The sequence below is a fragment of the Metopolophium dirhodum genome, chromosome 5, assembly GCF_019925205.1.
Source record: "Metopolophium dirhodum isolate CAU chromosome 5, ASM1992520v1, whole genome shotgun sequence".
Taxonomy (NCBI): domain Eukaryota; kingdom Metazoa; phylum Arthropoda; class Insecta; order Hemiptera; family Aphididae; genus Metopolophium; species Metopolophium dirhodum.
This window is the reverse complement of record NC_083564.1, coordinates 38,810,126-38,836,834: the sequence shown is the minus strand read 5'-3', so window position 1 is coordinate 38,836,834 and position 26,709 is coordinate 38,810,126. Positions and strand designations below refer to the sequence as shown.

The following is a 26,709-nucleotide window of genomic DNA, read 5'->3' as shown; positions in this document are numbered from 1 at the left end:
ATATTTCTATAAATAGATTGTGATGAAAAAGGTTAGATCAGGTGAAAATCAAATAAAAGTCAGAGATGTTCAATAAATACACATTGTTATATAATATATTTACACAATAAATACATAAGTCGTACCAATTGTCTTATATATTAATACGGCATAGTATGACTTTGAAACCACGGTTCAATATGAACGCGATGGCCTAGAGAGGTACACGAAGAAGACATGAAAAAAAGATGATGAAGAGAGTTGGTCCACACGACTAAATAAATTAGTATGTTGGTTTGTATGCTGGCTTGTAGGCCGGTGCAGAGTAGGCTGGTGCAGAGTATGCTGGGGCGGAGTAAGCTGGCTTGTAGGCAGCAGATGGGGCAGAGTTCTTGACGACGGCGTTGAAACCGTTGTAGTCGTCAGCGGTGTATTCAACGGTACGGGTGGAACCATCGGCTTCCAAAAGGCTGTAGGATCCCTTGACGTAACCGTTTCCGTCACTGTATTCGGATTGGCTCTTGACATCGTAGGTGTGTGGGTCGTTTACGCTGTATTCGAAGTTGTATGGGGCTGGGGCGTATGCGGGCTCTGGGGCGTAGGCCTTTGGTGCTGGGTAAGCGGGCGCTGAGTACGCTGGCTTGTAAGCGGGTGCGGCGTATTGGGCGAGTGCGGTAGCCACGCAAGCGGCGAGGATGATGAACTGTAAAACAAAGTTTATAAATTAAAAAATACATTTGTTTGCAATCGCCTCTAATGGTTTTTAAATAAAAATTTATTTGGATTTAAAAAACGATCGTTTTAAATTTATAACCACGATAATCTTAACTTACTTTAGCGGCCATTTTAGTGTTTTTTTTTTGTTATTTGGTCAAAGTATTAGATGACTGTGTACAAAAATGAACTGATGATTATGGAGACCAGATACATGGTATTTATGCTAAAAATTTGTCACTGCATCCCTTCCAGAGGTATGTGGTGAACAATATCCCACCAACAGATATTGCTGTAGAATATCGAACAAGAACCGGTCAGGGCGTAAACGCCCGTGAAGTACATTAATTCATTTTTTTATATACATTGTGTCTGAAGAGTGTAAGTATATGGTTCAAGTTCATAAATTTATTTCTCATATTATATTTCGTCCACGTTCACACTCTATTTAAAATACATATTTTTATTATCCGTCCATTCATAAACGAACACGAGTGTACGAACCCACTCATCTAGAATCCTATGATTATTATAATCACCCAATATAATAAAATATTCACTTTTTTTTTGTTTAAGTTTAATAATATTACGAAAATTGGTTGCTGAACTAGAATTGCTCTTTTTTGTATAAATTTATAATTTCGTCCAAATTTGAATATAAAATAACTATAAAAGAATCTATGTTTTTATTATTTTTATATTTGTTGGTTACTGACTAACCTACATTTCATACATTTTGAGCTACAAAATCATTTTAGATTCTGAGCGGAGCGATGAATGAATTGATTTTACAATGACGTTTTTTTTTAATTTAAATTTTTTATTCGTTATTAATGTACGTGATAAGTAGTCGAAATAATACTTCGATTCTGAACTTCAGTATCTTGTTCTATGGGAAAGTTCATATTTCTACAACATTGCATATTTATTCGATATCTAGTGTAGCAATTTTCCTATTTTGTTGTCATTTAAAAATGAAATATTTTATCAATTTCCATACTTGATAAAGCTTTAAAATATTTTAATTGTTCTTGAGCTGTTTACGGAATTTTCAATTTTTATTTTTTTATTTTTTGTCCTAAGAATGTCAATAAAGTTTTATTTCTTGGGTAAAAAATCTTGAAAATGTAATACAGTAAGACTCCTAATATATTATTGTTACAATGACATTTTAAAAATATTAAAAACTCATAGTCACCATTTTTTTAAAAGCATTTAAAGTTCAAATGTTGACAACATTTATCAATTAAGAAAATTTTTATAAAAAGGTGTGTAATGAATGTCGCTCTGCTGTATAGTAGGTTAAAAGTGGATCACAGTATAATGGATGGTATTAAATTTGAATTCAATGATATAATATCATTGTATACGAAAAACAATTCTGAGCGGTGACAGTTTAAACCGTCAATTGTCAGTATGGATATCTTATAATATAATATTTATATTTTTTTTACTTATTATTAATACGGAAGCTGGCAAGTTGAATTAATATTATAAAATTACAACAAAATAACTAAACTCGCTACATTGGTTATTTAATATGTAATTTCAACATAAAAAACTATATAAAAACTGTTTTTTATATTTTTATATTTTTGTATTACAAAAATAAATATACGTGGAACCTTGTTTTAATTTTTCAATTCTTATTTTTATAAATGTTAAACTATAAAATCATTTAAAAATTAAAAAATTGATAAATGTTGTCGAATTTGAACTTTAAATGCTTATAAAAAAATGTGCGCCTATGTGTTTTAATATTATTCAACTGCTATGATAACAATATATCACGGGCCTTGAATTAAATTTTCACGCTTTTTGACCTTACAAATACAATTTTAGTGTTAATTACAGAAAAAAAAAAAAAAATTGAAAATTGAAAATATTCATAAACAGCACGAAACTGTCAAAATATTTTGAAAATGTTATCAAGTATAGGAATTTATAATATAAACATATGATATAAAATTCAAGTGTCTACGGTTATTTGTTTTTTTAATTACAACAAAATAAAAAAATCACTACATGAGAAACTTAACTGATTGAATATGCAATGTTGTAAAAAAATACAAACGCTCATAAAAATTTCATTTGACTTTCTTGTAGACATTTTTTTTTTGATAAAGGTAGACAAACTTATGAAGAATTTTGTATTACATTTTCAAATCTTAGATTTAAAAAAAAAGTTTTTATGAATTTCTAATTCAAAATAATTTGCACTTTTTTGTTATTTTTAAGTATTTTGTCGAGATTTTAACTTGAATAAAATTGGAAACTGAAAATGTCCGTTAACAGCTTAAAACAAGTAAAGAAATTTCATGTATCTACGGTCATTTGTTTTAATGTTCCACCAAAAACCAAAATAAATTTTGTCAAAAACCGAATTTTGCGTAACAATTCTAGATTTTTCTTAATTTTTTTTTCTACTGCGCTTTTGAAAACTAATGGATATTTTTGACTTTCGATTATCCAAAGTACCTATTAGATTCACTTTGCTATCAGGCAATATACTGTTGAAATAATTTTTACTGTTCTAAAAGGTGATGACAGACATAAATAAAAAAATAAAAATAAAAAAACACACATCATTGTAAAATCGCTCTGCTCAGAATCTAAAAATTAATTGTCCTCTAAACTGAAAAAAAATATTTAAAACCAAAACAATAGTTGCTCTTTCTAGAATTATTAAATCCATAAGGAGAGCACGTAATTAATTAATAAATGTCAGTATTGACAGTTACGTTTATGGCAGTTAAATCTCTAAACTAATGTATGTAATGACAATTTTGAATTTTGTATTTCAAGTTATAAACGATATCATTTTTCGTTTCTAACTTGTTTTATTGTTAATTTGATTTTTACGTTCTATATTTTGCTGAACATTTTCCGAAGATTATAATGCGAGTAAAAGTGGATTGTTCGACAAATATTTTTATTTTTAAATATATGAATCCTTTAAAACACATCAGTATTTTGTAATAATTACAAAATAATGTATTTCCAGATTAGGGGAAAACAAGTCAAGTAGACACTTTTGTGCTCTTGATATTGCTATGTGCAATTATATCGTGATTTTAAACCAAAAAATCACAAAAGGAATCAAATAATGAATAATGTCACGGTAACTGTATGTAACTATATGAATAGTTTTTATTATTATTATTTCAAAACATGTAAGTAAGTACAACTAAAATTGTGTTAGTTTACATAATTGGTTAACAACTATAATAATATAATATTATGTACATAACAATATAATATGGCGAATGGATGATAAGAACATGAGGATTTTTGTGTTCGACGAACAGAAAACAATATATTATACAAAACAAGAACACGACACTATAATACAGTGATATATTATTATTAGGTATATTGATCAATAGGAGTGGTTTTTTTTTATGCCGGAGCTCCATATCGGTGCTCTGTAGCCGCTTTCGATATTCTCGACGACGGTGACATTAAAATACACACAGATCTTACCCGTTGTCGTGTTCCTATATCGATGATACCTATATACATAATATAGTGTGTTATGACTTTGCGACCGCGGTTCACAATATTAATATGAATGCGATGAGAGCCTAGAGAGCTGGTGTACGCGAAGAAAACATGATGATGAGACGAAGAAGATAGTATTGGTTCACATGATATTGTGACTGGAGGAAAAAAAAATTAGTATGCTGGTTTGTAGGCAGAGTATGATGGCGCGGAGTAAGCTGGTTTGTAGCCAGCAGATGGGGCAGAGTTCTTGACGACGGCGTTGAAACCGTTGTAGTCGTCAGCGGTGTATTCAACGGTACGGGTGGAACCGTCGGCTTCCAAAAGGCTGTAGTAGCCTTTTACGTTACCGTTTCCGTCACTCGATTCGTGTTGGCTCTTGACGTCGTAAGTGTGTGGGTCGTTTACGCTGTACTCGAAGCTGTATGGGACTGGGGCGTACTTGGGTTCCGGGGCGTAAGATGCGTACTGGGCGACGGCGATGGATGCGCAAGCAACGATGAGGAATACCTGTAAAAAATGAAAATAAAAATGAAAAAAGAACCGTTTCTCGAACGTAGTTATATTTTTGTTGGATTGATGTTATATATTTTTTTAACCACATATTATCATACCTTGGCGATCATTTTGTATGAATGTTGTTTTGGACGGTGATAAAATATTGTGTTTATTCTGTCGGTGACAAATACAATACAGTGACTGATAAATTTCGTGCCTGTTGTCGCAGTATTTAAATCGAAATATCGGTGTTACTTTTTACCCATTCCATTATGTGTTATTCTGTTTCACTCCCCAGAGAGTATGTATATGACGTGAACTGGTTATAATTGAATTTTGTTAAATATTTGTTTCTGTAAAAGAAATCATCCACGTGGAAACGTTATACCTACTGTTCACAGTATGTTTGAATTTATTATTTATTGTGAAATGGATAAATAAATTATAAATCGAGTGAAAGGTACAAATAATTTAAAAAAAATGTATTTTATGTGTAAATGTATAATATGTATTACATAAAACTGTTGCGTTCAAAAACTGTGAATTATTATAATTATTAAAATTTACATTCAGGCAGTTTATTGCTTTAAACTAATACACTTAAATAAAATAATATTAATACAGGTAAATCTACAAAATTAAATGATTACATTTTAAAGTACCTATTGAATTTTTGTAAAATATACTCTGATATACTATAACGTTAATCTTGAATCATTTATTTATAAGATAACCACTGTTTGGACATAGTATTAAAGACATCAATATAAATAGTTCAGAGTTTTAAACCATTTGAAAATGTCGTTGTTGTTTTAAACTAAATCTTTTACTGTCGGATGAAGGCTTTTCCATTTTATTTTCAAACAAAATTACGTTATTTCTAAAATCAAATTCAAAAAAAGTTGTCGACAATTAAAACACTTTGTTAATTTTAATCGTTTATATTTTATACTTTATTAAGAGAAGTAAGGGGGAAATTGGTTTTAGAAGCAAAGAGCCTAAATTGCTCGTAAAAGCTAAAAAAAAAAAATTAATACTTTATTATAATTGTATATCGTGTAAAAACCATATATTAATGGTTGTAAATGCAATATAAATTATACATTAAATAATAAATTAAAGGCGTGTAAAAACCTTTTCATACCTATTTTAGTATATTGTTACGAAAGTACTTAATAATGAACTAAATAAAAAGTGAGGAAAAAAAACTATTGAAATATTGAGTTTGGACTATATATGGTCTCTAGAAACAATATAACTTTAGATATTTTGATTGATAACATTAGTGTAACAAGGAGTGTTATATTCCCCGAGGGCAAAATAATATTAATTTAGACCATTATTTAATACAACAAACTTGTTTTTATATTGTCCGTTATATTTAATTTTAAAACTGTATTAACCATATACGATAATCATAAAATGAATTATGACTTATGAGTACTGATTTGTAATGAATTATTTAAAACTAAAGTTTAAAAAAATAAACATGATATACACAAATCGTAAAAATTAAAAAATACTGTAGCATCGTTATAGTAGCGGTCATTTATTAAGAAGTACACGAATAAAATCAAAAATACGATAGTGATAGAGTTTTTGTTTGAATATTGTAAGCATAAATGTCTTATAATTTAAACGTTTGTTTAGTTAGTGGCCTACGCAATTTGATCAAAACTAATTTTATATTATATAATAAGCATTATTGTTACAAACTTAATAATAAACATAATATCCCACAAGAGTTTATAAAGTTAAAGTCAGTGGCGGGATTATGAAGATTATGACAGATTAATCCCTGACACATTTACTTTTTTTCAAATAACCTGATTGTCCAAAATTTAAAATATAATAAAATATAATATACCAATCATAGATTTAATTATTTTAAAAATATACCAATCATAATTTTTTTTGTGTTAACTTTAATGAAGAAATAGGTTTTGAATATTTGAGGGGGTTAATCAATGATAGTTTTGACATTTGATATACAAATATGTTTTATACCATAACAACACAATTTGAAATTGTGTGAACAAATACCCTATTTTAATAGAATCAAACATTCAAATTATTTAACAAGGCAACCGTTCGACACATGCCAAATTAATTAATAGACGTTTAATATTTCCATTTTAATTCTCTCAAGCAAGTATACAGCGTAAAAACTGTTAACTCACGACGCAAATCAAATTCGGGTAATATAATATTAATTGCTATGGACAGAAATTACCTATCATTAATCGTGTAAGCCATAAGGTCCACAAATATACTAACAACGACCACCGTTTTATACTGTATTCAAGAAGGAAGTCACACCATATGATTACATAATATGCAATGCTAAAAATATCAAGAAAAATAACTAATGAGATAAAGTAGAGGCGCATTAAATACAGCCGTATTCAAACCATAAACGGTATAGTTATTATCTATTTATTTGAGTCAAAAATATTTTGATAGTAATAATTCTATTAAAAGTCAAACAAAATTTTTTATTATATTTAAGTAACTAAAATTGTATATCAGCATAACTATATTCATTTTACGAGAAACTGGTGAATTATACAACATCGAGTTTTCGTTAATATTATTTCTCGTTTTATAACCTAACCTTATATGAATATATTTTAAATATGTGTACCTACATAACCTATTCATCGTATCCCTTATCTACCACAAGTCTTTAATATGAAATTAAATGTGTGATTAAAATGCAAAAACAAGTAGGTAGTATAAAAACAACCTTTTTGTAAAGTGTAAACGTGAACAATGATGATTACATTTTCGACAAACTTGAAATGTACTAAAAAGATTCAAATAGGATGCACAAAAAAATTGTACAACAAGTATATCACGCAGTCGTCTTCATCTTAACCGGTTCTTGTCATTGGACAACGACATAATGAGCGGGGCATGTGCGCCAAATGTAATATTGGAAGGGATGCTGTGACAAATTTTTTAGCATAAATACTGAGTCTCCAGTCTCAATAACTATCAGTTCATTTGTGTACTCAGTTATCGAATAATTCAACCAAACAACAAAAAAAAGAAGCAATAAAATGGCAGCTAAGGTAAGTCACTACGAAACTTAATGTTATTAATTAAATCTTAATACTTTATGATACTCATTAATATTTTTACTCCAAAATTTTAATGAACAGTTGATCATCTTCACCGTTTGCGTGGCTTCTGCCCTCGCCCAATACTCTGCCCCCGCTTACAAACCAGCGTTCTCGGTGCCAGTATACTCAGCACCAAGAGCCTATGCCCCAGAGCCCGCATACGCCCCAGCCCCATATAGCTTCGAATACAGCGTAAACGACCCAACCACCTATGACGTCAAGAGCCAATCCGAATATGCTGACGGAAACGGTAATATCAAGGGATCCTACAGCCTTTTGGAAGCCGACGGTTCCACCCGTGTCGTCGAATACACCGCCGACGACCACAGTGGTTTCAACGCCGTCGTCAAGAAAATCGAAGGAGGATACAAGGCCCCATACAGCGCCCCTGCCTACAAGGCCGCCTACCCAGCACCAGCCTACAAGCCAGCCCCGTACAAGGCCTACTAACAACTTCTTAACCATTCTTGAGTCACGACACTAAAACTTCTCGTCGTACAAACAGTCATAACATCTTCATATTGCATGTCCATCAACTAATTATGTCATCAATGTATTTATTTTGTAAATAAATAACGAATCGATAAATATCATCGAGTTTATTTTATTAAGTTATGTTATATAACGTCATACCTATAAGTTGCGACTAAACGATTTATTTTTAATCGAATATACCAAACAAACTCCATAAAAATGTGTTAGGACATATTTTTATAATACACATATGCAAAAATACTTTGTTATAGTTCAGCTAGGCAATAACCGTAATATGGTTTGAAAGAAATTTTTATTTTCCATCAAATTAATTGGTTTACATTTTATAGTTGAAACGAGTTTACTATATTATGTTGAGCATTTATTCAAATTAAGCAACAACTAAGCATCCTAATGAAGTAATATATAACAAAATATGGTATTGGAAAATTGGCAATTAATCGTACATAAACATAAAATCAATAAAATGCTCAATTATAAAATTATAAACATAAATATAGATTCTTAACTACCTACCTGTTAGTTGTAACTAAATATCAGTTCAAATAACTGTTTACTATAGCTGAATAACTGATAGCTGATAATAATGATAAAATTATGTATGGTTGAGTTATTGATTATTAAAATTCTCTAAAATTATATTTATTTACACTAGATGGTTATACACAGATTGCACATGAAAAATATTAAATACCGGTGGGTATACCGATGCCTCTATATAATTCCGTTAAATATAAGATGTACTAATTTTTAATACAGTTATTAGGGTTATTTTTACCACACATAATAGATAAATAGGTTTAAATATATATCATCTCATAATAAATATTTTATTATCTGTAACCAATGGCGAAGTAGGTAACGTTCTTACGTACAGTAGGTGTCAAGAAGAGTTATTATAATGGGTGTATTAAACTAAAACTTCAAACAAGGATACAAAATATATTTGATTCTAGTAAGATTTTTGAGGCTAAAATTACCATAATATATTATTATAAATTACGAAAGTCACTGGTTTCAATTTGGGTTGCAGTTTGCAGTTGGCAGTACAGCATGTGGTAAATCCTACAATGTATAGTGTTTTCGCTCATTTACCCCCTTCCCAAAAATCTGACTAAGAAATAACGTTTTATAATATTATAACATTTTTACAATTTGAGAAAATCCTTACTTATTGGACCTCTAAATAATAAAACAAAACTATAGACCAAATTTCAAACTCATAGCTTCAGCGATCCAACTAGCCGATATTGAATCACTCAGAACACGGCGTTCTTTTATGTAGAAAAATATTATTAGTTATAGCAGCTGATTCTGCACAGCTCGGCTTTGCACGTGACACAATTAAATAATGCAAATAGTATACCTTGTCTTAAACTCATTTAAATGTAAACGACAAATATTTTACAAGTTCATTTAGGTAATTTTGACCAAATATAAAAATATATAATATCGATCTATTGTTATATACAATTATAATAACTATTTTATGTTATGTGACCAATGGCAACGCTATACAAACAAAAAGAATATTTGTTTTTAGTGAGCCAACGAATCCATGGCAGGACTGCAAGGTGTAAAAAATAGAAAAAAAAATGCAAGATGTTCAATAAATACACATTGTTATATATATTTACACAATAAAATATACATAAGTCGTACCAATTGTCTTATATATTAATACGGCATAGTATATTAGTATGACTTTGAAACCACGGTTCAATATGAACGCGATGGCCCAGAGAGGTACACGAAGAAGACATGAAAAAAAGATGATGAAGAGAGTTGGTCCACACGACTAAATAAATTAGTATGCTGGTTTGTAAGCTGGCTTGTAGGCCGGTGCAGAGTAAGCTGGTGCAGCGTAGGCTGGTGCAGAGTATGCTGGTGCAGCGTAGGCTGGTGCAGAGTATGCTGGTGCAGAGTAAGCTGGCTTGTAGGCAGCAGATGGAGCAGAGTTTTTGACGACGGCGTTGAAACCGTTGTAGTCGTCAGCGGTGTATTCAACGGTACGGGTGGAACCGTCGGCTTCCAAAAGGCTGTAGGATCCCTTGACGTAACCGTTGCCGTCAGCGTATTCGGATTGGCTCTTGACATCGTAGGTGTGTGGGTCGTTTACGCTGTATTCGAAGTTGTATGGGGCTGGGGCGTATGCGGGCTCTGGGGCGTAGGCCTTTGGTGCTGGGTAAGCGGGCGCTGAGTACGCTGGCTTGTAAGCGGGTGCGGCGTATTGGGCGAGTGCGGTAGCCACGCAAGCGGCGAGGATGATGAACTGTAAAACAAAGTTTATAAATTAAAAAATACATTTTTTTGCAATCGCCTCTAATGGTTTTTAAATTTAAAAGTTATTTGGATTTAAAAAAACAATTGTTTTAAATTTAAAACCACGATTATCTTAACTTACTTTAGCGGCCATTTTAGTGTTTTTTTTGTTGTTTGGTCAAAGTAGTAGATGACTGTGTACAGAAATGAACTGGTGATTATGGAGACCAGATACATGGTATTTATGCTAAAATTCGTCACAGCATCCCTTCCATACGTACATGACGTTATACGTACAATTTCCTATCGACAGTTTGTGTATATTGTCTGTACATCATCGAAAAAGAACCGGTTGGGGCGTAGACGCGTGTGAAGTGCATTTCATTTATATTAAATAATTATGTTCGAATAGTGTAAATGTAGATCAAGTTCACATTCAAATACTTCATTTAAAAAAAAAATTGTTTGTGGTTTAACATCTTGCTTATTTCGAATATCGATAATTATCTAATAATATATTTTATTTTAACAATTTTATTGTATTTTTTTTTTTTTTTTGTGTTTCTGGATCAATACGTAATGCGTATATGTTTCTGATAATATTATACTCGTATATAGACGTTTATAATAATATATATTTTTTGTATGATTTAAGCCCAAATTAAACATAAAATAACTTGACCTAGAAAACAGATAGTTGGTAATTTATAATTACACTGAATAATATGGAGTAAAACTTTGTATATAATTAATTTTAATAATTTAAAACATGAAAATGATAAAACAAATTCAGTAATGTTTATTTATAATTTAAATAAAAAAGTATCATGTAAAACATTTGTATGTATTAGTATATATTATTAAAATATATATATATATATTTCTTTAAAAATAAGTGTTAATTAGTTCTCAAATTCGTAGTATAATTACTCTTCAAATTAAGTGGCTGTATCTATACTTGAATTATTTGAAATATTATCTTTTATATAAATGTACTCTAGACTGTCCTTCTAGACAATATTTTAAAATATATGGAAACTTTAATCGTTGTTTTACTTACACTATACAATTGATCCTCAACCTTTATGTAAATGCGACCTATAATCCATTATTTTTTTTATTTTGTTTTAATGAGTCTCTTGAAACTTTACTTGACATGTTTTAATTTTGATTACTAAAATACCAACTATACCTATTTTATAGGTTTATACAGTTCACTTTTTCAACTTGAAACCATACTCAACATTGAATATTGATACATTTTTTTGTTTTCTGATGATGACTAAAAAAAACAGTACTGTAGGTGTCGAATGGGAAAATTTAATGATTATCTTATATGTTTGAATTCTTAGATTTATCATTGTATATGATTTTGAGGAGGTAAGGTATATGTGTTGGCCTATGGTAATTTTTTATATTGATATTGTTATTTGTAATGATAGATAGGTAAATAGTTATCAGTGATTTTTTGCTCATAGTATGAATTAATAAATAATTTGTTAATTTTCGTAATTTTGTCAAAATATACTAATTGCTTATAAAATATAGTGTCAATGTAATATCTTAAATATTTTGAAATAGCTATAATCAGTAATCTTGGGACACCTTGTCTTACATTTTAAAGCTTTTTGAAAAAAAAAAGTAATTTTTTACCAAAATATGTAGAAGAAATAAATAAATTGAAGATAATGAAAGTGAAAATCAAGGTTGCCAAGCAGTTTTATTAATAATAATGTTACAATTATATCGAATATTTGTATTATATTCTAAGAGGAGCGAAATAATATAATAATTGTTTTTACGATGATACATGATCTTTACTTCTGTCATCAACTTTTAGTGCAAAAAAATGCTCCAATCTTACATCAACTTTTCTGATAAAAAAATAAAAATAGTACGGGGATAAGGTTTAAAAGGAAAAAATTCCCAATATTTTTAAAACGCATAGGAAAACAAAATAAAAAAGCGCAGGTAAGTGGTTGACGCTTTGCTGTACAGTAGGTCAAAAGTGGGTCAATGTCTAATGGATTGTATTAAACTTGAATTCAATGATATAATATAATTTTATTAGATAAACGATTTTGAACGGAGACGGTTTTTCAGTCTGGATTTTTTATATTGTTATTATTTATTATTACCTGTTATTGGAACTAATGTTATAATATTGTTATTTTTTATTCGTTGCTATGGTGATAAACAAAGCGTTAGAAATTAAAATACCGTTTTTGGTGGTTTTTCGTAAACTGTCGGTAGTTTTTCCCGTGGCATTAAATAATAATTGAGAAAATTGAAAAATGAGCACTCTAAAGTACTATCTTGAATATGTCTAAAAGATAAGATGCTATATGTTGAAATCCAAGCACTATTTCTGGTAGAAATTGACATACAGAATAAAAAAAAAATAAACACCATTTTAAAACCATTAGCTTCCTCGCTTTCCTCAGAATCTAAAAATTAAGAAAAATAAGAATTTTTATGCAAACTCAATTTTTGACGAAATCAAATATGTTTTTTAGATGTACCTACCTAACTAATAAAATAATAATTTTACAAAATTAAAAATTTCGCAGCATTTTTATAAGACCATTTGCCATATAATATGATAACATATTCAAAATATTTAGAATCTTTTGCAGCTATGAAAAATTGTTGATTTATTTTTTAGTTTTTTTTTCAATTTTTGTCAATAAATAATTACTATAAATAATTAATAATAATTACTATAAATAATTATTTACCGTCAAAAAAAAAAAAATTTTAATTTAATATAAGGTTTTTCATAAATTTATAATGAAGGAATAAAAAAAAAAGTTGTGGTAAATCCACAATGGTTTTGTATGATTATCTGAAGTAAAAACTTTGACAAAAGTCATCAACTTTTCAAATCAATTTAAAGTTAGATATTCAAATAAAAAATATTGTTTTCAAATATATTATTTAAAAGTTTAATTCAGGATTTCTCATCAATTTTTCTTCTTATAAAAAAAGAGTTTACCGGAAAGTAAAATTAATTTTGTACGAGTGATATTTTTATATTAGCATTTACTATACTCGATATTATTTTCAAAATAAAATGTTTATATTTAATGAACTTGATCTACATTCACACTATTCGAACATAATTATTTAATATAAATGAAATGCACTTCACACGCGTCTACGCCCCAACCGGTTCTTTTTCGATGATGTACAGACAATATACACAAACTGTCGATAGGAAATTGTACGTATAACGTAATGTACGTATGGAAGGGATGCTGTGACGAATTTTAGCATAAATACCATGTATCTGGTCTCCATAATCACCAGTTCATTTCTGTACACAGTCATCTACTACTTTGACCAAACAACAAAAAAAACACTAAAATGGCCGCTAAAGTAAGTTAAGATAATCGTGGTTTTAAATTTAAAACAATTGTTTTTTTAAATCCAAATAACTTTTAAATTTAAAAACCATTAGAGGCGATTGCAAAAAAATGTATTTTTTAATTTATAAACTTTGTTTTACAGTTCATCATCCTCGCCGCTTGCGTGGCTACCGCACTCGCCCAATACGCCGCACCCGCTTACAAGCCAGCGTACTCAGCGCCCGCTTACCCAGCACCAAAGGCCTACGCCCCAGAGCCCGCATACGCCCCAGCCCCATACAACTTCGAATACAGCGTAAACGACCCACACACCTACGATGTCAAGAGCCAATCCGAATACGCTGACGGCAACGGTTACGTCAAGGGATCCTACAGCCTTTTGGAAGCCGACGGTTCCACCCGTACCGTTGAATACACCGCTGACGACTACAACGGTTTCAACGCCGTCGTCAAAAACTCTGCTCCATCTGCTGCCTACAAGCCAGCTTACTCTGCACCAGCATACTCTGCACCAGCCTACGCTGCACCAGCATACTCTGCACCAGCCTACGCTGCACCAGCTTACTCTGCACCGGCCTACAAGCCAGCTTACAAACCAGCATACTAATTTATTTAGTCGTGTGGACCAACTCTCTTCATCATCTTTTTTTCATGTCTTCTTCGTGTACCTCTCTGGGCCATCGCGTTCATATTGAACCGTGGTTTCAAAGTCATACTAATATACTATGCCGTATTAATATATAAGACAATTGGTACGACTTATGTATATTTTATTGTGTAAATATATATAACAATGTGTATTTATTGAACATCTTGCATTTTTTTTTCTATTTTTTACACCTTGCAGTCCTGCCATGGATTCGTTGGCTCACTAAAAACAAATATTCTTTTTGTTTGTATAGCGTTGCCATTGGTCACATAACATAAAATAGTTATTATAATTGTATATAACAATAGATCGATATTATATATTTTTATATTTGGTCAAAATTACCTAAATGAACTTGTAAAATATTTGTCGTTTACATTTAAATGAGTTTAAGACAAGGTATACTATTTGCATTATTTAATTGTGTCACGTGCAAAGCCGAGCTGTGCAGAATCAGCTGCTATCACTAATAATAATATTTTTCTACATAAAAGAACGCCGTGTTCTGAGTGATTCAATATCGGCTAGTTGGATCGCTGAAGCTATGAGTTTGAAATTTGGTCTATAGTTTTGTTTTATTATTTAGAGGTCCAATAAGTAAGGATTTTCTCAAATTGTAAAAATGTTATAATATTATAAAACGTTATTTCTTAGTCAGATTTTTAGGAAGGGAGTAATTGTGCAAAAACACTGTTCATTGTAGGGTTTATCACCACCGCCGTCGTACTGCATACCAAAACCGTAACCTCACCTACAACCAAGGGCTCTATAAGGTATATTATATTATGGTTATTTTAGTCTTCAAAATCTTACTAGAACATTCCTTATAAGTTTTTTTCCTTAAAAAAAAAAAATACTGGAAAGTCAAATTAATTTTGAATGTGTGGTTAAAGTTCAAATTTAACGATGATTAGATATTTTATATTTTTAGCGAATGTTTATATTAACCTTTTATAAACACCATAATATTTTGAAAATTGTAGGACTGGGCTTAAGGTATTAAAGTGCAATTAGAAATATTTTTTTTTTTTGTTTATAAATATCGATAAAAATTCTTCGTTTTTTCAAACTGCTTGAAAATGTTATACAAAGTTTCTCAAAATGTGTTTTAACTGTATTTCAAAAATATACACACTATTTTGATTATTATTAGTACTTAAATTCAAATGTAAAAACTCATTAATATTACGAACATTTTCCAATTATTTTGTTGTTAAAAATGTATAAAATTTTAATTTTTATGGCTAAGGATTGAACATTTTAAACAAGAATTCTCAAAAGTTATTCATACAGTAACCAAAATGTCTAAAATATATATAAATATATTTTATTTTATTGACATTTTAATCTTAAATCTGGTAAAAACTATAAATTTTAACGAAAAAAAAACCATTTTAGTTTTTTTTTTGTAATTTGTTTGTACTACTAAACCTTACCTTTAAACTTAAAAATTATATTATTATATTTTATACACAAAATTGAATTTTTCATGCAATTTTTTCGGCAAAAATGAATTTGCGTTTATATAATGTCCAATATTAAAATGCATTAATTTAATATCAATAATATCATAAAATATTCTTAGTCGTATAGGCTGACAGACCGTCTTCGCTCAAATCATTTTTTTGTATACAATAATTTTATATCATCGATTTAAGAATGAACACATTATAATTATAATCAATTATAATGACTCATCTGGACACCTACTGTACAGTAGAGTATTTCTTATTTATCCACCTTTTTCTTCATAGTTTTTTTGATTCATATACTTACAAATCATTTTTAACATAGGCAACATAAGCACTAATTATTTTTAACTTGTAATTTTGAATTTTTTTTAAAAATCAATTAAATATTTCATATTTTACTATTCATGAAAACTTCACGTAGGTTATGTAGGTAACATCATGTTATGTAGGTACTTTATAAAACGTTTTAAGTGTATTATTTCATTGAAAAAAGTTGTATAGTTCTAAGAAAATTAGCTACCATTATAATACTGGAAACATGATTGTTAAATAATATGATAATATGATAGTATGATGTTAGATATTGATTACATTTAACTAATACGCAAATGCGGTATAGATATTAAACTACGTCTTTTAAAATTACATAAATAATTATTTTATATCACTCATTTATATTTTATATAAATATATTTCTGATAAATTGACAATTTACCTATACATTTTCTAAAAATTTTCACTTTTACCTAGCAGACAAAAGATTGATATTAGTGAATATTTCATACGATTACCGAGAGTACCAAAATCGATTAGCAATTTAGATTAATTATTAATTTCCGTTATTTATAACTACTTATAGATATTATAGACATTATATTACTGTTATAAGAATTAAAAATTGTTGAGTATTAAAATACCACTTAACATTGTTCTATACAAAAGTTTATAAAAAAATGTTTTCGACTTCTTAGATTAGGTAAAACAAATGGCAGAAATGTATTATATTTAATATTTTTATTAAAACTGAGTTAATAACAAAAAAAAGTTTATATATTAGGTATAATATTGTAATCAATAATTTATTTTTATATGCCAGCATTAATTCTCTATAGTATGAACTAATATTCATATAATCAATATTGTATGAAATAGTTTTAATGAAAGAGAAACAACTTTACCGAAGCGAACTGTCCGTCAATTGGTTGCTTACTTTACATAGTGTAGTATAGAGTTACTTCCATTATTTGTATTTATTCGTTGAAATTATTTTAATTTCAACTAAAATATTTCAATGTAACTTTATTAAAATTAAACGTTTTATAAGTGAGTATCATTATTCGAAGTACTCAGATTGAACAATGATATATGGGTTCTGAACACATCAAAGTCTGTAAATAAAACCACTTGAATTGTATTTTTTGTTTAAGACGTTATAAAAGTACGAAAACAAATACTTTTCTATAGTTAGATTGTGATAAAAAAAGATTGTAAGGGAAAAATAAAATAAAATTCAGATATTTTCAATAAATACACATTGTTATATATATTTACACAACAAATACATTAGTCGTACTCATTGTTTTGTATATTAATATGGCATGGTATGACTTTGGGACAACGGTTCAATATGAACACGATGGCCAGAGGTGTACATGAAAAAATCATGAAAAAAGGTGATGAAGAGAGTTGGTCCACACGACTAAATAAATTAGTATGCTGGTTTGTATGCTGGCTTGTAGGCCGGTGCAGAGTAAGCTGGTGCAGCGTAGGCTGGTGCAGAGTATGCTGGTGCAGCGTAGGCTGGTGCTGAGTATGCTGGTGCAGAGTAAGCTGGCTTGTAGGCAGCAGATGGGGCAGAGTTCTTGACGACGGCGTTGAAACCGTTGTAGTCGTCAGCGGTGTATTCAACGGTACGGGTGGAACCGTCGGCTTCCAAAAGGCTGTAGGATCCCTTGACGTAACCGTTGCCGTCAGCGTATTCGGATTGGCTCTTGACATCGTAGGTGTGTGGGTCGTTTACGCTGTATTCGAAGTTGTATGGGGCTGGGGCGTATGCGGGCTCTGGGGCGTAGGCCTTTGGTGCTGGGTAAGCGGGCGCTGAGTACGCTGGCTTGTAAGCGGGTGCGGCGTATTGGGCGAGTGCGGTAGCCACGCAAGCGGCGAGGATGATGAACTGTAAAAATCAAAAATAAAGTTTCATAATTAAAAAAAATACATTTTTTTGCAATCGCCTCTAATGGTTTTTAAATTTAAAAAACAATCATTTTAAATTTAAAACCACGATAATCTTAACTTACTTTAGCGGCCATTTTAGTGTTTTTTTTGTTGTTTGGTCAAAGTAGTAGATGACTGTGTACAGAAATGAACTGGTGATTATGGAGACCAGATACATGGTATTTATGCTAAAAATTTGTCACTGAATCCCTTCCAGAGGTATGTGGTGAACAATATCCCACCAAGAGATATTGCTGTAGTCTGTAGAATGTCGAACAAGAACCGGTCGGGGCGTAAACGCCCGTGAAGAACATTTCTTTTTTTTTCATATAGATTGTGTCCAAAGAGTGTAAATATGGTTCAAGTTCATACAAAATATTTCTCATATTATGTTTCGTTCACGTTCACACTCTATTTAAAATACTTTTTTTTATTATCAGTCCATTCATAAACGAACGCAAGTGTACGTACCCACTCATCTAGAATCCTATGATTATTATAAACACCTAATATAATAAAATATTCACGTTTTTTTGTTTAAGTTTAAAATATTACAAAAATCTGTTGGCTGAACTAAAATCGTTCTTTTTCGTATAAATATATTATTTTGTCCAAATTTGAACACAAAATAACAACTATATAAAACAAATACTATATGTATATATTTTAGATTCTGAGTGGTGCGGCGAATCTATTGGTTTTACAATGATGTGTGATTTTTACTGTCATTTTTTTTTGTCTGTCTACACGATAAGTAGTCGAAGTAATGCTTCGATTTTCCACTTCAGTATCTTCTTCTATGGGAAAGTGAATATTGTTAGTGCATTGGGGAGGTAAAAATTTAATTTTACCTTAAACAAAAAAAAATATCTACCGAAAATTTAAATTAAATGTTGATGAGCTTTTTAAATTCAAATTTTGCGTAAAAATTCCAGTTTTTCATTACAGTATACTGAAGTTGAATATCAAAGCATTATTTCGACCATTTATCGTGTACACTGACAAAAACAAAATTAAAAATAAAAACATATATCATTGTAAAATCTATACATTCATCGTTTCTCTTAAAATCTAAAATATTATCACTGTAACGATAACAATAAATAAGATTTAAAAATAACTTCGCTAGGTTTATTTTAATTATTCGTATGGCATATTAAACTAAGTAAACAATGTTAATTCAACTATTTCATTTTAAAATAAATGCATTTATGAAATTTGTAATTTAATAACACGTGTGAGTACCTACATTAAAACAAGGTTGAAGTTAAGGATGTTAGGTAATGATCATAATTTTTCAAGAAATTTAAAATAATTATTTTATGAATAATATGTTGGATCATGTATTAGAAAAAGATAAGATATTTACAGTTAGTTACAGTCACTGCATGTTTTTCGACAAATTTCATGCGTCACAAAATTTAAGTACGTAATTCAGACGTTGCCATGATAGGAGTTTATTTTGTCCAGCTGCATTTAATTAACCTAACCTAACTAAACCACCATAGACTAATAAGATGGAAATATTATAATAATATTAATTATTTGTATTATTGTTTATTATGTAAATTGTATTTTGTAAATTTTTTTTGCACTTTTGTAGATTTAATTTATCAGTTAATTAGTATTCAAATTTAAAATATCAATTTGATTTATACGGAACGAGTTCAACTTCATTTCAACGCATACACGCAAAACGCACACTTCTATAAAAAAATAATAAAAAGCATACATATTTTACTCACCTGTGCATTTACGATGCAAAAAAAAAAAAAATAATACAATAATATTATAAGTAGGAAAGTGAAAAGTAAAACTGACTTAAATCGTATTTAAAATCAATTTGTAACTTAAACACTAAAAAGTTATACTTCTGAATTGAAAATAAAAGTATTATGTCATTTACATAACGTTATAAGAATATAAATATATATAATATACATTAAATAGATAATTTTGCTTAAAGAATATAATAATAACAATGGTATAATATGCTATTATAATATTATTAACATGATATTTATGAAATATTTTATCATTTAATGTACACAATTTTAGGTGCTATTCTATTATATAGGTACCAACCGACATACACATTTAGAAATTTTTCCTAGATAATATTTATTAATTCAGTTTATGAACAACTTAAGTTTTAATATTAAGGAAAAAATAATTTTTTTAGTTCAGTTTAATTTTCCGACAATGAGTACTTACATATTACATTTTTATATGACTATCATCTTTTGTTACATTTTTTCCATTTCCACTGAGCTCAACTATTTGTTTTGCTCTTGAAATTATGGGAAGCTATCTAGTTGGATATTAGGATATTATTTTAATACATTTTTAAGTGTATTTGTATAAAATTATGTACATTAAGTATTGCGTATTATAACATGCAATTCATTTACTCAAAAAAAAAAACATAACAATAGTGGTAGCTATGTATAATACCTAACAAATTTGAGTTAATTCAGTTATTATTGTTACGATAGGACTGGACACTATAGAGTAAAATGATGAATAAATAGACTCAAGCATTCAGCATAAAGATTTTTATTACTAAAAGTTATCTATTCACAAAATACACTAAAATGAGAACAATCGCGACCTAACACAACAAATTTTTATTTCTTAATTATTAGTTATATTAAATTAGTATTATAATATGAATTTTGACAGTTAGTATAATTTCAACCTAAGTAAATTATAACAAAATACAGCGCAAGTATGTATTATATTATATTTTGTTTCATAAAAAATGTATATTGGATCTATTAGAAAGTGACAAACACATATTTTGAATTCATATAACATAACACATTTTTTAAAATGAATAATTTATGTGAATATTTCATAGGCGACAAGGACAACGAAACATTTAACACATTAATTATTATAAATTACAGATTCAGAGCGGAGTTCGGAAGCTAGTGTTTTTACAATGGTGTTTATATTTTTATTTTAGATTCTGAGTAGAACGATGAATGTATTGATTTTACAATGATGTGGGTTTTTTATTTATTTTTTTGTGTTTGTCATCGCCTTTTAGGACAATAAAAGTGCATGGATTTTCTTCAACAGTATCTTTTCTGATAGGAAAGTGAATCTAGTTGGTACTTTGGGGGGTCAAAAGTAAAAGTTTCCCAGTATTTTTCAAAAGTGCCGTGAAAAACAAAAGAAAAATTAAGAAAAACAGGAATTTTTACGCAAAATCTGTTTTTGAGAAAATCGATTTTGGTTTTTGGTGTTACTCTAAAACAAATGAACGTATACACATGTAATTTTCACTGGTCATTAATATTAGCATTAAAAAAAAAAAAAAAAGCTTGAAAATGTAATACAAGGCTGCTACTATATTGTCACAATGATATTTGAAAAATATTAAAAATCGTAGTCAAAGTTTTTATTTATAAGCATTTAAAGTTCAAATCTTGACAAAATACGGAAAAATCACAAAAATTAGCAAATTAGTTAGAGTTGAGAATTCATAAAAATTTTTCTTTTTAAATCTAAGATTTGAAAATGTAATACAAAGATTATCCATAAGTTTGTCTACCTTTATCAAAAAAGTCAAATTACATTTTTATGAGCGTATGAAATTCATATTTTTACAATATTTGGTATTTACTTGATTTCTCGTGTAACGATTTTCTTATTTTGTTGTAAATAAAAAACGTATGATTGTAGATACTTGAAAATTTCACTGGCTAAGGATTGCAAATTTAAAACAAGGCTCCACGTAAATTTGATTTTAACATAAAGGTAGTATCTTATCTTTTAGAAATATTCAGTATGGTACTTAGAGAGGTCATTTTCGATTTCCTCAATAGTTATTTAATGTTACGGAAAAAAATATAGAAAATTACAAAAGACCGCTAAAAATGGGATTTTAATTTCTAACGCTTTGTTTATCACCATAGAAACGAATAAAAAATTATAATATTATGATATCAATTTAACTTACAGCCTATAATAAATAATAACAATATAAAATATCCAGACTGACAAACCGTTTACGCTCAGAATCGTTTTTCTTATACAATTATATTATATCATTGAATTCAAGTTTAATATAATCTATTATACATTGCGCCACTAGTAACCTACTGTACAGCAGAGTGACATTCACTTACACGCTTTTTTTTTTGTATAAAACTGAAGAATGTATTCAACTAAATTAAATTATAAGGAATGCGCCTAAATCGACCCTTCGTAAATGTTGTGAAAAATTAGAATATTTTATCGGAATATAAATCAAGTAAACGTTATGACATATTGTTTGAGTGAAAAAAAAACGAATATTTAGATAATATGTTTCTTGGTTACCTAGGTATTGTTTTTCTACATATTATAATTAGCATTATTCAACATTCAGTTCAACATCCATTATTTTAGTTCCAATCATATTTAAATATTAATTTAAGTATTCATTTATGTCGTGTATACTAACACACACACTTATAATTTTTGTTTGCATACCTTAGAAATATGTGTAATCAATACACAAATAGATCACATTTAGATCACATTTAGATTAACTGAAACCAATAAAATTATTAAGGTTCCTAGTCACCGGTCTAGGATGACGAAACGACGATGGTTTAAAAACAGTCATAGGGATTATAGGAAGGTGAAAACAAAAACACAAGTGATTTGTAATATAAATCAAATATTTAGTTTATTATTTATTTGACAAATAATTTAACAATTGAATAAATTAAACATGTTCGGGCAATGAGAGGATCAAAGCCGTTTCCCGTAGACAGAATTCTCGTCTACGGAATTCAGATCAGTGATCGGTGTTGTGACACAGTCGGAATGGTTTGGTTGGAAATTAGTATGCCTTGTATGGGGCTGGTTTGTAAGCCGGGGCGGCGTAAGAGTGAGCTGGTGCAGAGTAGGCTGGTGCAGAGTAAGCTGGTGCAGAGTAAGCTGGTGCAGAGTAAGCTGGTGCGGAGTAAGCTGGTGCGGAGTAAGCTGGTGCGGAGTAAGCTGGTGCGGAGTAAGCGGGCTTGTAGGCCGGGGCGGATTTGTAAGCTGGGGCGGATGCGCTGTAACCGTGTCCTTCGATTTTCTTGACTTCAGCGTTGAAACCGTAGGAGTCAGCGGTGTAGTCGACGACGCGGGTGGAACCGTCGGCTTCCAAAAGGCTGTAAGTTCCTTTGACGTTGCCGTATCCGTCACTGTGCTCAGATTGGCTGTGCACATCGTAGGTGTGTGGGTCGTTTACACTGTATTCGAAGCTGTAAGGTTTCGGGGCGTATGTGGGTTCCGGGGCGTATGCCTTCGGTGCGGAGTAAGCAGGTGCGGCGTGATGGGATGGGTAAGCCGGGGCGGCGTATTGGGCGAGTGTGGTGGCCACACAGGCTGCGAATATGATAATCTGAAAAAACAATAACAAACATACGTTTAACAAAAAAATGTCATATTACCAACACAAGAGCACGAAATCGTTTGAAAAATTTAAAATTTAAACTTGTAGACAGTGTATAAGCTTTTTACCTTAGCGGCCATTTTTGATGTGTTGTTTTGATTATTTTACTTAATCAAATGAACAGAAGAGAAGTAACTGGTGACTATGCTTATCGTCGGTAGGGTATTTATACAAAAATATCGAAGGTAATTTTTCCCTCCTTGTTTCATCGTTACCAAATATTAATTGACAGTAGACCGGTTAGTTAATGTAGTTCAATTTTGCCCAGTGAAATAATTGATAGGTATCACTTTTTATTGAAATCAGACCAGTTGTTAAATTGTAAATGTAAATTCATAAATTCAATTTAATTTAAATATATTGTACACCTATTAGTCTATGTTACCGCAACCGCAGGTTAGTTATAAAAAAAATAAATTCTCTGACTCAAAAACTTAAAAGCACAAATGGCTTTATTCTGAAATTTTCTGTGCATATAATTAATTTTTCACAACAATTCGTACTTATCCACTTTTCACGATTATCCACGATGGGTAACTGTAAAGATAATATTTTATTTATATAATTAACTTACCGTCAGAAGTTGAAAAATATGCTTAAGTATATCGTCTAAACGATACCATTTTGTAAACGGGCAATTTTGTACTTTTCTAGACAATAAATTAAATAATATGTTAATATGCAAACGCAAGGTTATAATTGTTGATTTAATTACGTGATACCCCGGGTCTCAATTTTTATGTGTTAGTGAATCCTAAGATAATTACCCAATTTTGCATACGATGTTTCATAAAATAAAGTTCAAAGCAATATATTTTGTAGAGATTACATATTTGACTCATAAAAAATATTGATCCTATTAAATAATGTTAAAACTATCACTATATTGGTAGTGACTATATATCATCTGTATCTCAAAAATATTTAACATTTGTAATATGTATAATATGTATATTCTATGCAGACCGATTTTATACCCACACAAATATAATTATATTATATTATCATATTGTCTGTAGTATGTTATTGAACTAAATTCTAATTATTTGAAAAGGTATTAAAAAATAAGTTCATATATTGCAAAGTGCTGACTACAAAATAGAAATGTAATATTTAATAATATTGCATATCATTAAAAATTTACAGTTATAACTAGATCGTGCTCGAGTTTTTTTTACATAATATTATTCATATTTTTTCTTCTTATTAAGTTTATTTCCAAGTTAGTTATATACGTTTGTAACATATTTACATTACAAATGACAAGTTTAAAAAGTCTTAACTGCATGTTTTTGAATATTTAGTAATCATTCAATTTATTTGTGTTTTTAGAATTGCGTTGTGCATATTTGATGTTTTAGAGCATATTGGATGATAAATACAATTTTGAATAATAAAATAATACCAATATGATTATAAATTATAATCTTATATAGGTATCTAAAATAAAGATATTTATTTGAGTCATGAAATTAAAATTGTATATATTTAAAAATAAACTTACCTTCTATAATATACAATGTAAAAATATACTCAGCACAAACTGTTTCGTTCGATTTCTAAATGCAACACTATACGAATGTTAGTATTTTTTTTTTTGGATTTAAATTGGATTTAATTGGTTTTGCCAAATCGTTTTTAATATTGGATTAAAACATATAAATTCTAATTTTTAACACTCATAGAATGTACTAAAAAAAGGAATTTGAATGTCCTTTATATAACCATACAATACCTTTAATTTATACTTATAGGAACATGTTTATTTTATAAGAAAACAGGAATAATAAACATAATATAATGTATAGATGTATAACTCAAAATCATCAAAAAAACTCAATGAACTCCATGAGAAGTCAATAATGGTCTACATTATAAATAATGAATAATAAAATTAATTTTTTTAACATAATATACTTAAATAAAAAATCACAATATTTTTTCTACTTAAATTAAGCATTTCATATCTAAACAATTAATAACATTCACTAAATAGTATTTAAAAAAATTATTGTAAGTAAAAATCGTGTAGTACATTCTGCTATGGTTGTGATCAAAAGTTCACAAGCTGTCGAGCATCAAACGTTTATAAAATAAAATGTGATTATATGTTTTTTTAAATTTAAACTGCTCTAAGACTACCATATAAAAGACATTTTTAATTGGAAACTAGTATAAATCGAAAAAAAGTCGAAAATGTAAAATGTCTATAAATTATATAAAAGTTAAAAATAACCAAACAACTATTGAAAATTATATTATGTCTAGTAAATATTTAGTGAACAATTCCAAGTATTAATGCTATTCATTTTACTAGTAAAACAAAAGTACAAAATATTATTGTGTAAATATTCCTGTTTTTACATGGTCACTCTCAAAATACCGACTAGATTAAATTGTACATCAGATTCTACCATTAAATTTGAATATTAAAGCATATGTTTGGTTTTTACTGACAACAGCCGGGGATGCTATTGTTTTAAAAACGATTATTGTTAATTGTATTTTAACATCACCATAATCATACTGAGGCTAACAATAATTTGAATTGTTTTATAAATACTTTTTTTACACTTACATTTTGCATTATCATTATTATGACACGGTACGTAACGGTCGCTAGTAGTATAAAGTACATGCACCATATCGACTGGTCTACACTATTACCAACCACCACCACAGGCGCAGACGACGCGACACAGCCGACTCTTCCACCACGCCACAAAGGCACAGGATGGGACGGGAAGGCGAGTCGAGCCAGACGAGTATCGGCTGCCGGCGATTGGCTCACGCTCGTTTTTCTACCGTCGCACAAACAACTTTTCGTATCCGTAGACACCGCACGGTATATAATACCACAACCACGTTGTCGATTCATTTTGTTACATTTTCTGTTTGTTATAATTTAACCATATAACTATAATTATTTGTTATAATTTAACCCACTGGACTGTTAACCACCATAAAGTGACTTCGTTTTATCCTTAATCATTAA

At 29.4% G+C, this 26,709-nt stretch overlaps 8 protein-coding genes across 10 annotated transcripts in view; 3 read left to right on the top strand and 5 right to left on the bottom strand.

Annotated features, from left to right (window-relative positions):
• LOC132944552 (Kv channel-interacting protein 1-like) overlaps positions 1-26,709 on the top strand; it is a 482,905-nt gene that overhangs the window by 72,054 nt on the left and 384,142 nt on the right. The gene's annotated exons all lie outside the window — the stretch shown is intronic.
• On the bottom strand, positions 69-967 carry LOC132944576 (cuticle protein 19-like). Its single transcript, XM_061014010.1, has 2 exons — positions 813-967; positions 69-682 (listed from the first exon to the last, which is right to left on the bottom strand). The coding sequence occupies exons 1-2, from the start codon at positions 822-824 to the stop codon at positions 263-265; spliced, it is 432 nt and encodes a 143-aa protein (XP_060869993.1). The 5' UTR covers positions 825-967; the 3' UTR covers positions 69-262.
• LOC132944582 (cuticle protein 19-like) lies at positions 3,816-4,961 on the bottom strand. The gene is made up of 2 exons (XM_061014017.1): positions 4,809-4,961; positions 3,816-4,704 (listed from the first exon to the last, which is right to left on the bottom strand). The coding sequence occupies exons 1-2, from the start codon at positions 4,818-4,820 to the stop codon at positions 4,369-4,371; spliced, it is 348 nt and encodes a 115-aa protein (XP_060870000.1). The 5' UTR covers positions 4,821-4,961; the 3' UTR covers positions 3,816-4,368.
• Positions 7,608-8,407, top strand: LOC132944577 (cuticle protein 7-like). Its single transcript, XM_061014011.1, has 2 exons — positions 7,608-7,766; positions 7,857-8,407. Exons 1-2 carry the CDS (start codon positions 7,755-7,757, stop codon positions 8,265-8,267), a joined length of 423 nt encoding a protein of 140 aa, XP_060869994.1. The 5' UTR covers positions 7,608-7,754; the 3' UTR covers positions 8,268-8,407.
• Positions 9,918-10,871, bottom strand: LOC132944570 (cuticle protein 7-like). The gene is made up of 2 exons (XM_061014005.1): positions 10,717-10,871; positions 9,918-10,584 (listed from the first exon to the last, which is right to left on the bottom strand). Exons 1-2 carry the CDS (start codon positions 10,726-10,728, stop codon positions 10,120-10,122), a joined length of 477 nt encoding a protein of 158 aa, XP_060869988.1. The 5' UTR covers positions 10,729-10,871; the 3' UTR covers positions 9,918-10,119.
• On the top strand, positions 13,803-14,751 carry LOC132944571 (cuticle protein 7-like). Its single transcript, XM_061014006.1, has 2 exons — positions 13,803-13,952; positions 14,085-14,751. Exons 1-2 carry the CDS (start codon positions 13,941-13,943, stop codon positions 14,547-14,549), a joined length of 477 nt encoding a protein of 158 aa, XP_060869989.1. The 5' UTR covers positions 13,803-13,940; the 3' UTR covers positions 14,550-14,751.
• LOC132944572 (cuticle protein 7-like) lies at positions 17,581-18,515 on the bottom strand. The gene is made up of 2 exons (XM_061014007.1): positions 18,361-18,515; positions 17,581-18,236 (listed from the first exon to the last, which is right to left on the bottom strand). Exons 1-2 carry the CDS (start codon positions 18,370-18,372, stop codon positions 17,772-17,774), a joined length of 477 nt encoding a protein of 158 aa, XP_060869990.1. The 5' UTR covers positions 18,373-18,515; the 3' UTR covers positions 17,581-17,771.
• LOC132944566 (cuticle protein 19-like) lies at positions 22,933-23,939 on the bottom strand. Its single transcript, XM_061014000.1, has 2 exons — positions 23,783-23,939; positions 22,933-23,663 (listed from the first exon to the last, which is right to left on the bottom strand). The coding sequence occupies exons 1-2, from the start codon at positions 23,792-23,794 to the stop codon at positions 23,115-23,117; spliced, it is 561 nt and encodes a 186-aa protein (XP_060869983.1). The 5' UTR covers positions 23,795-23,939; the 3' UTR covers positions 22,933-23,114.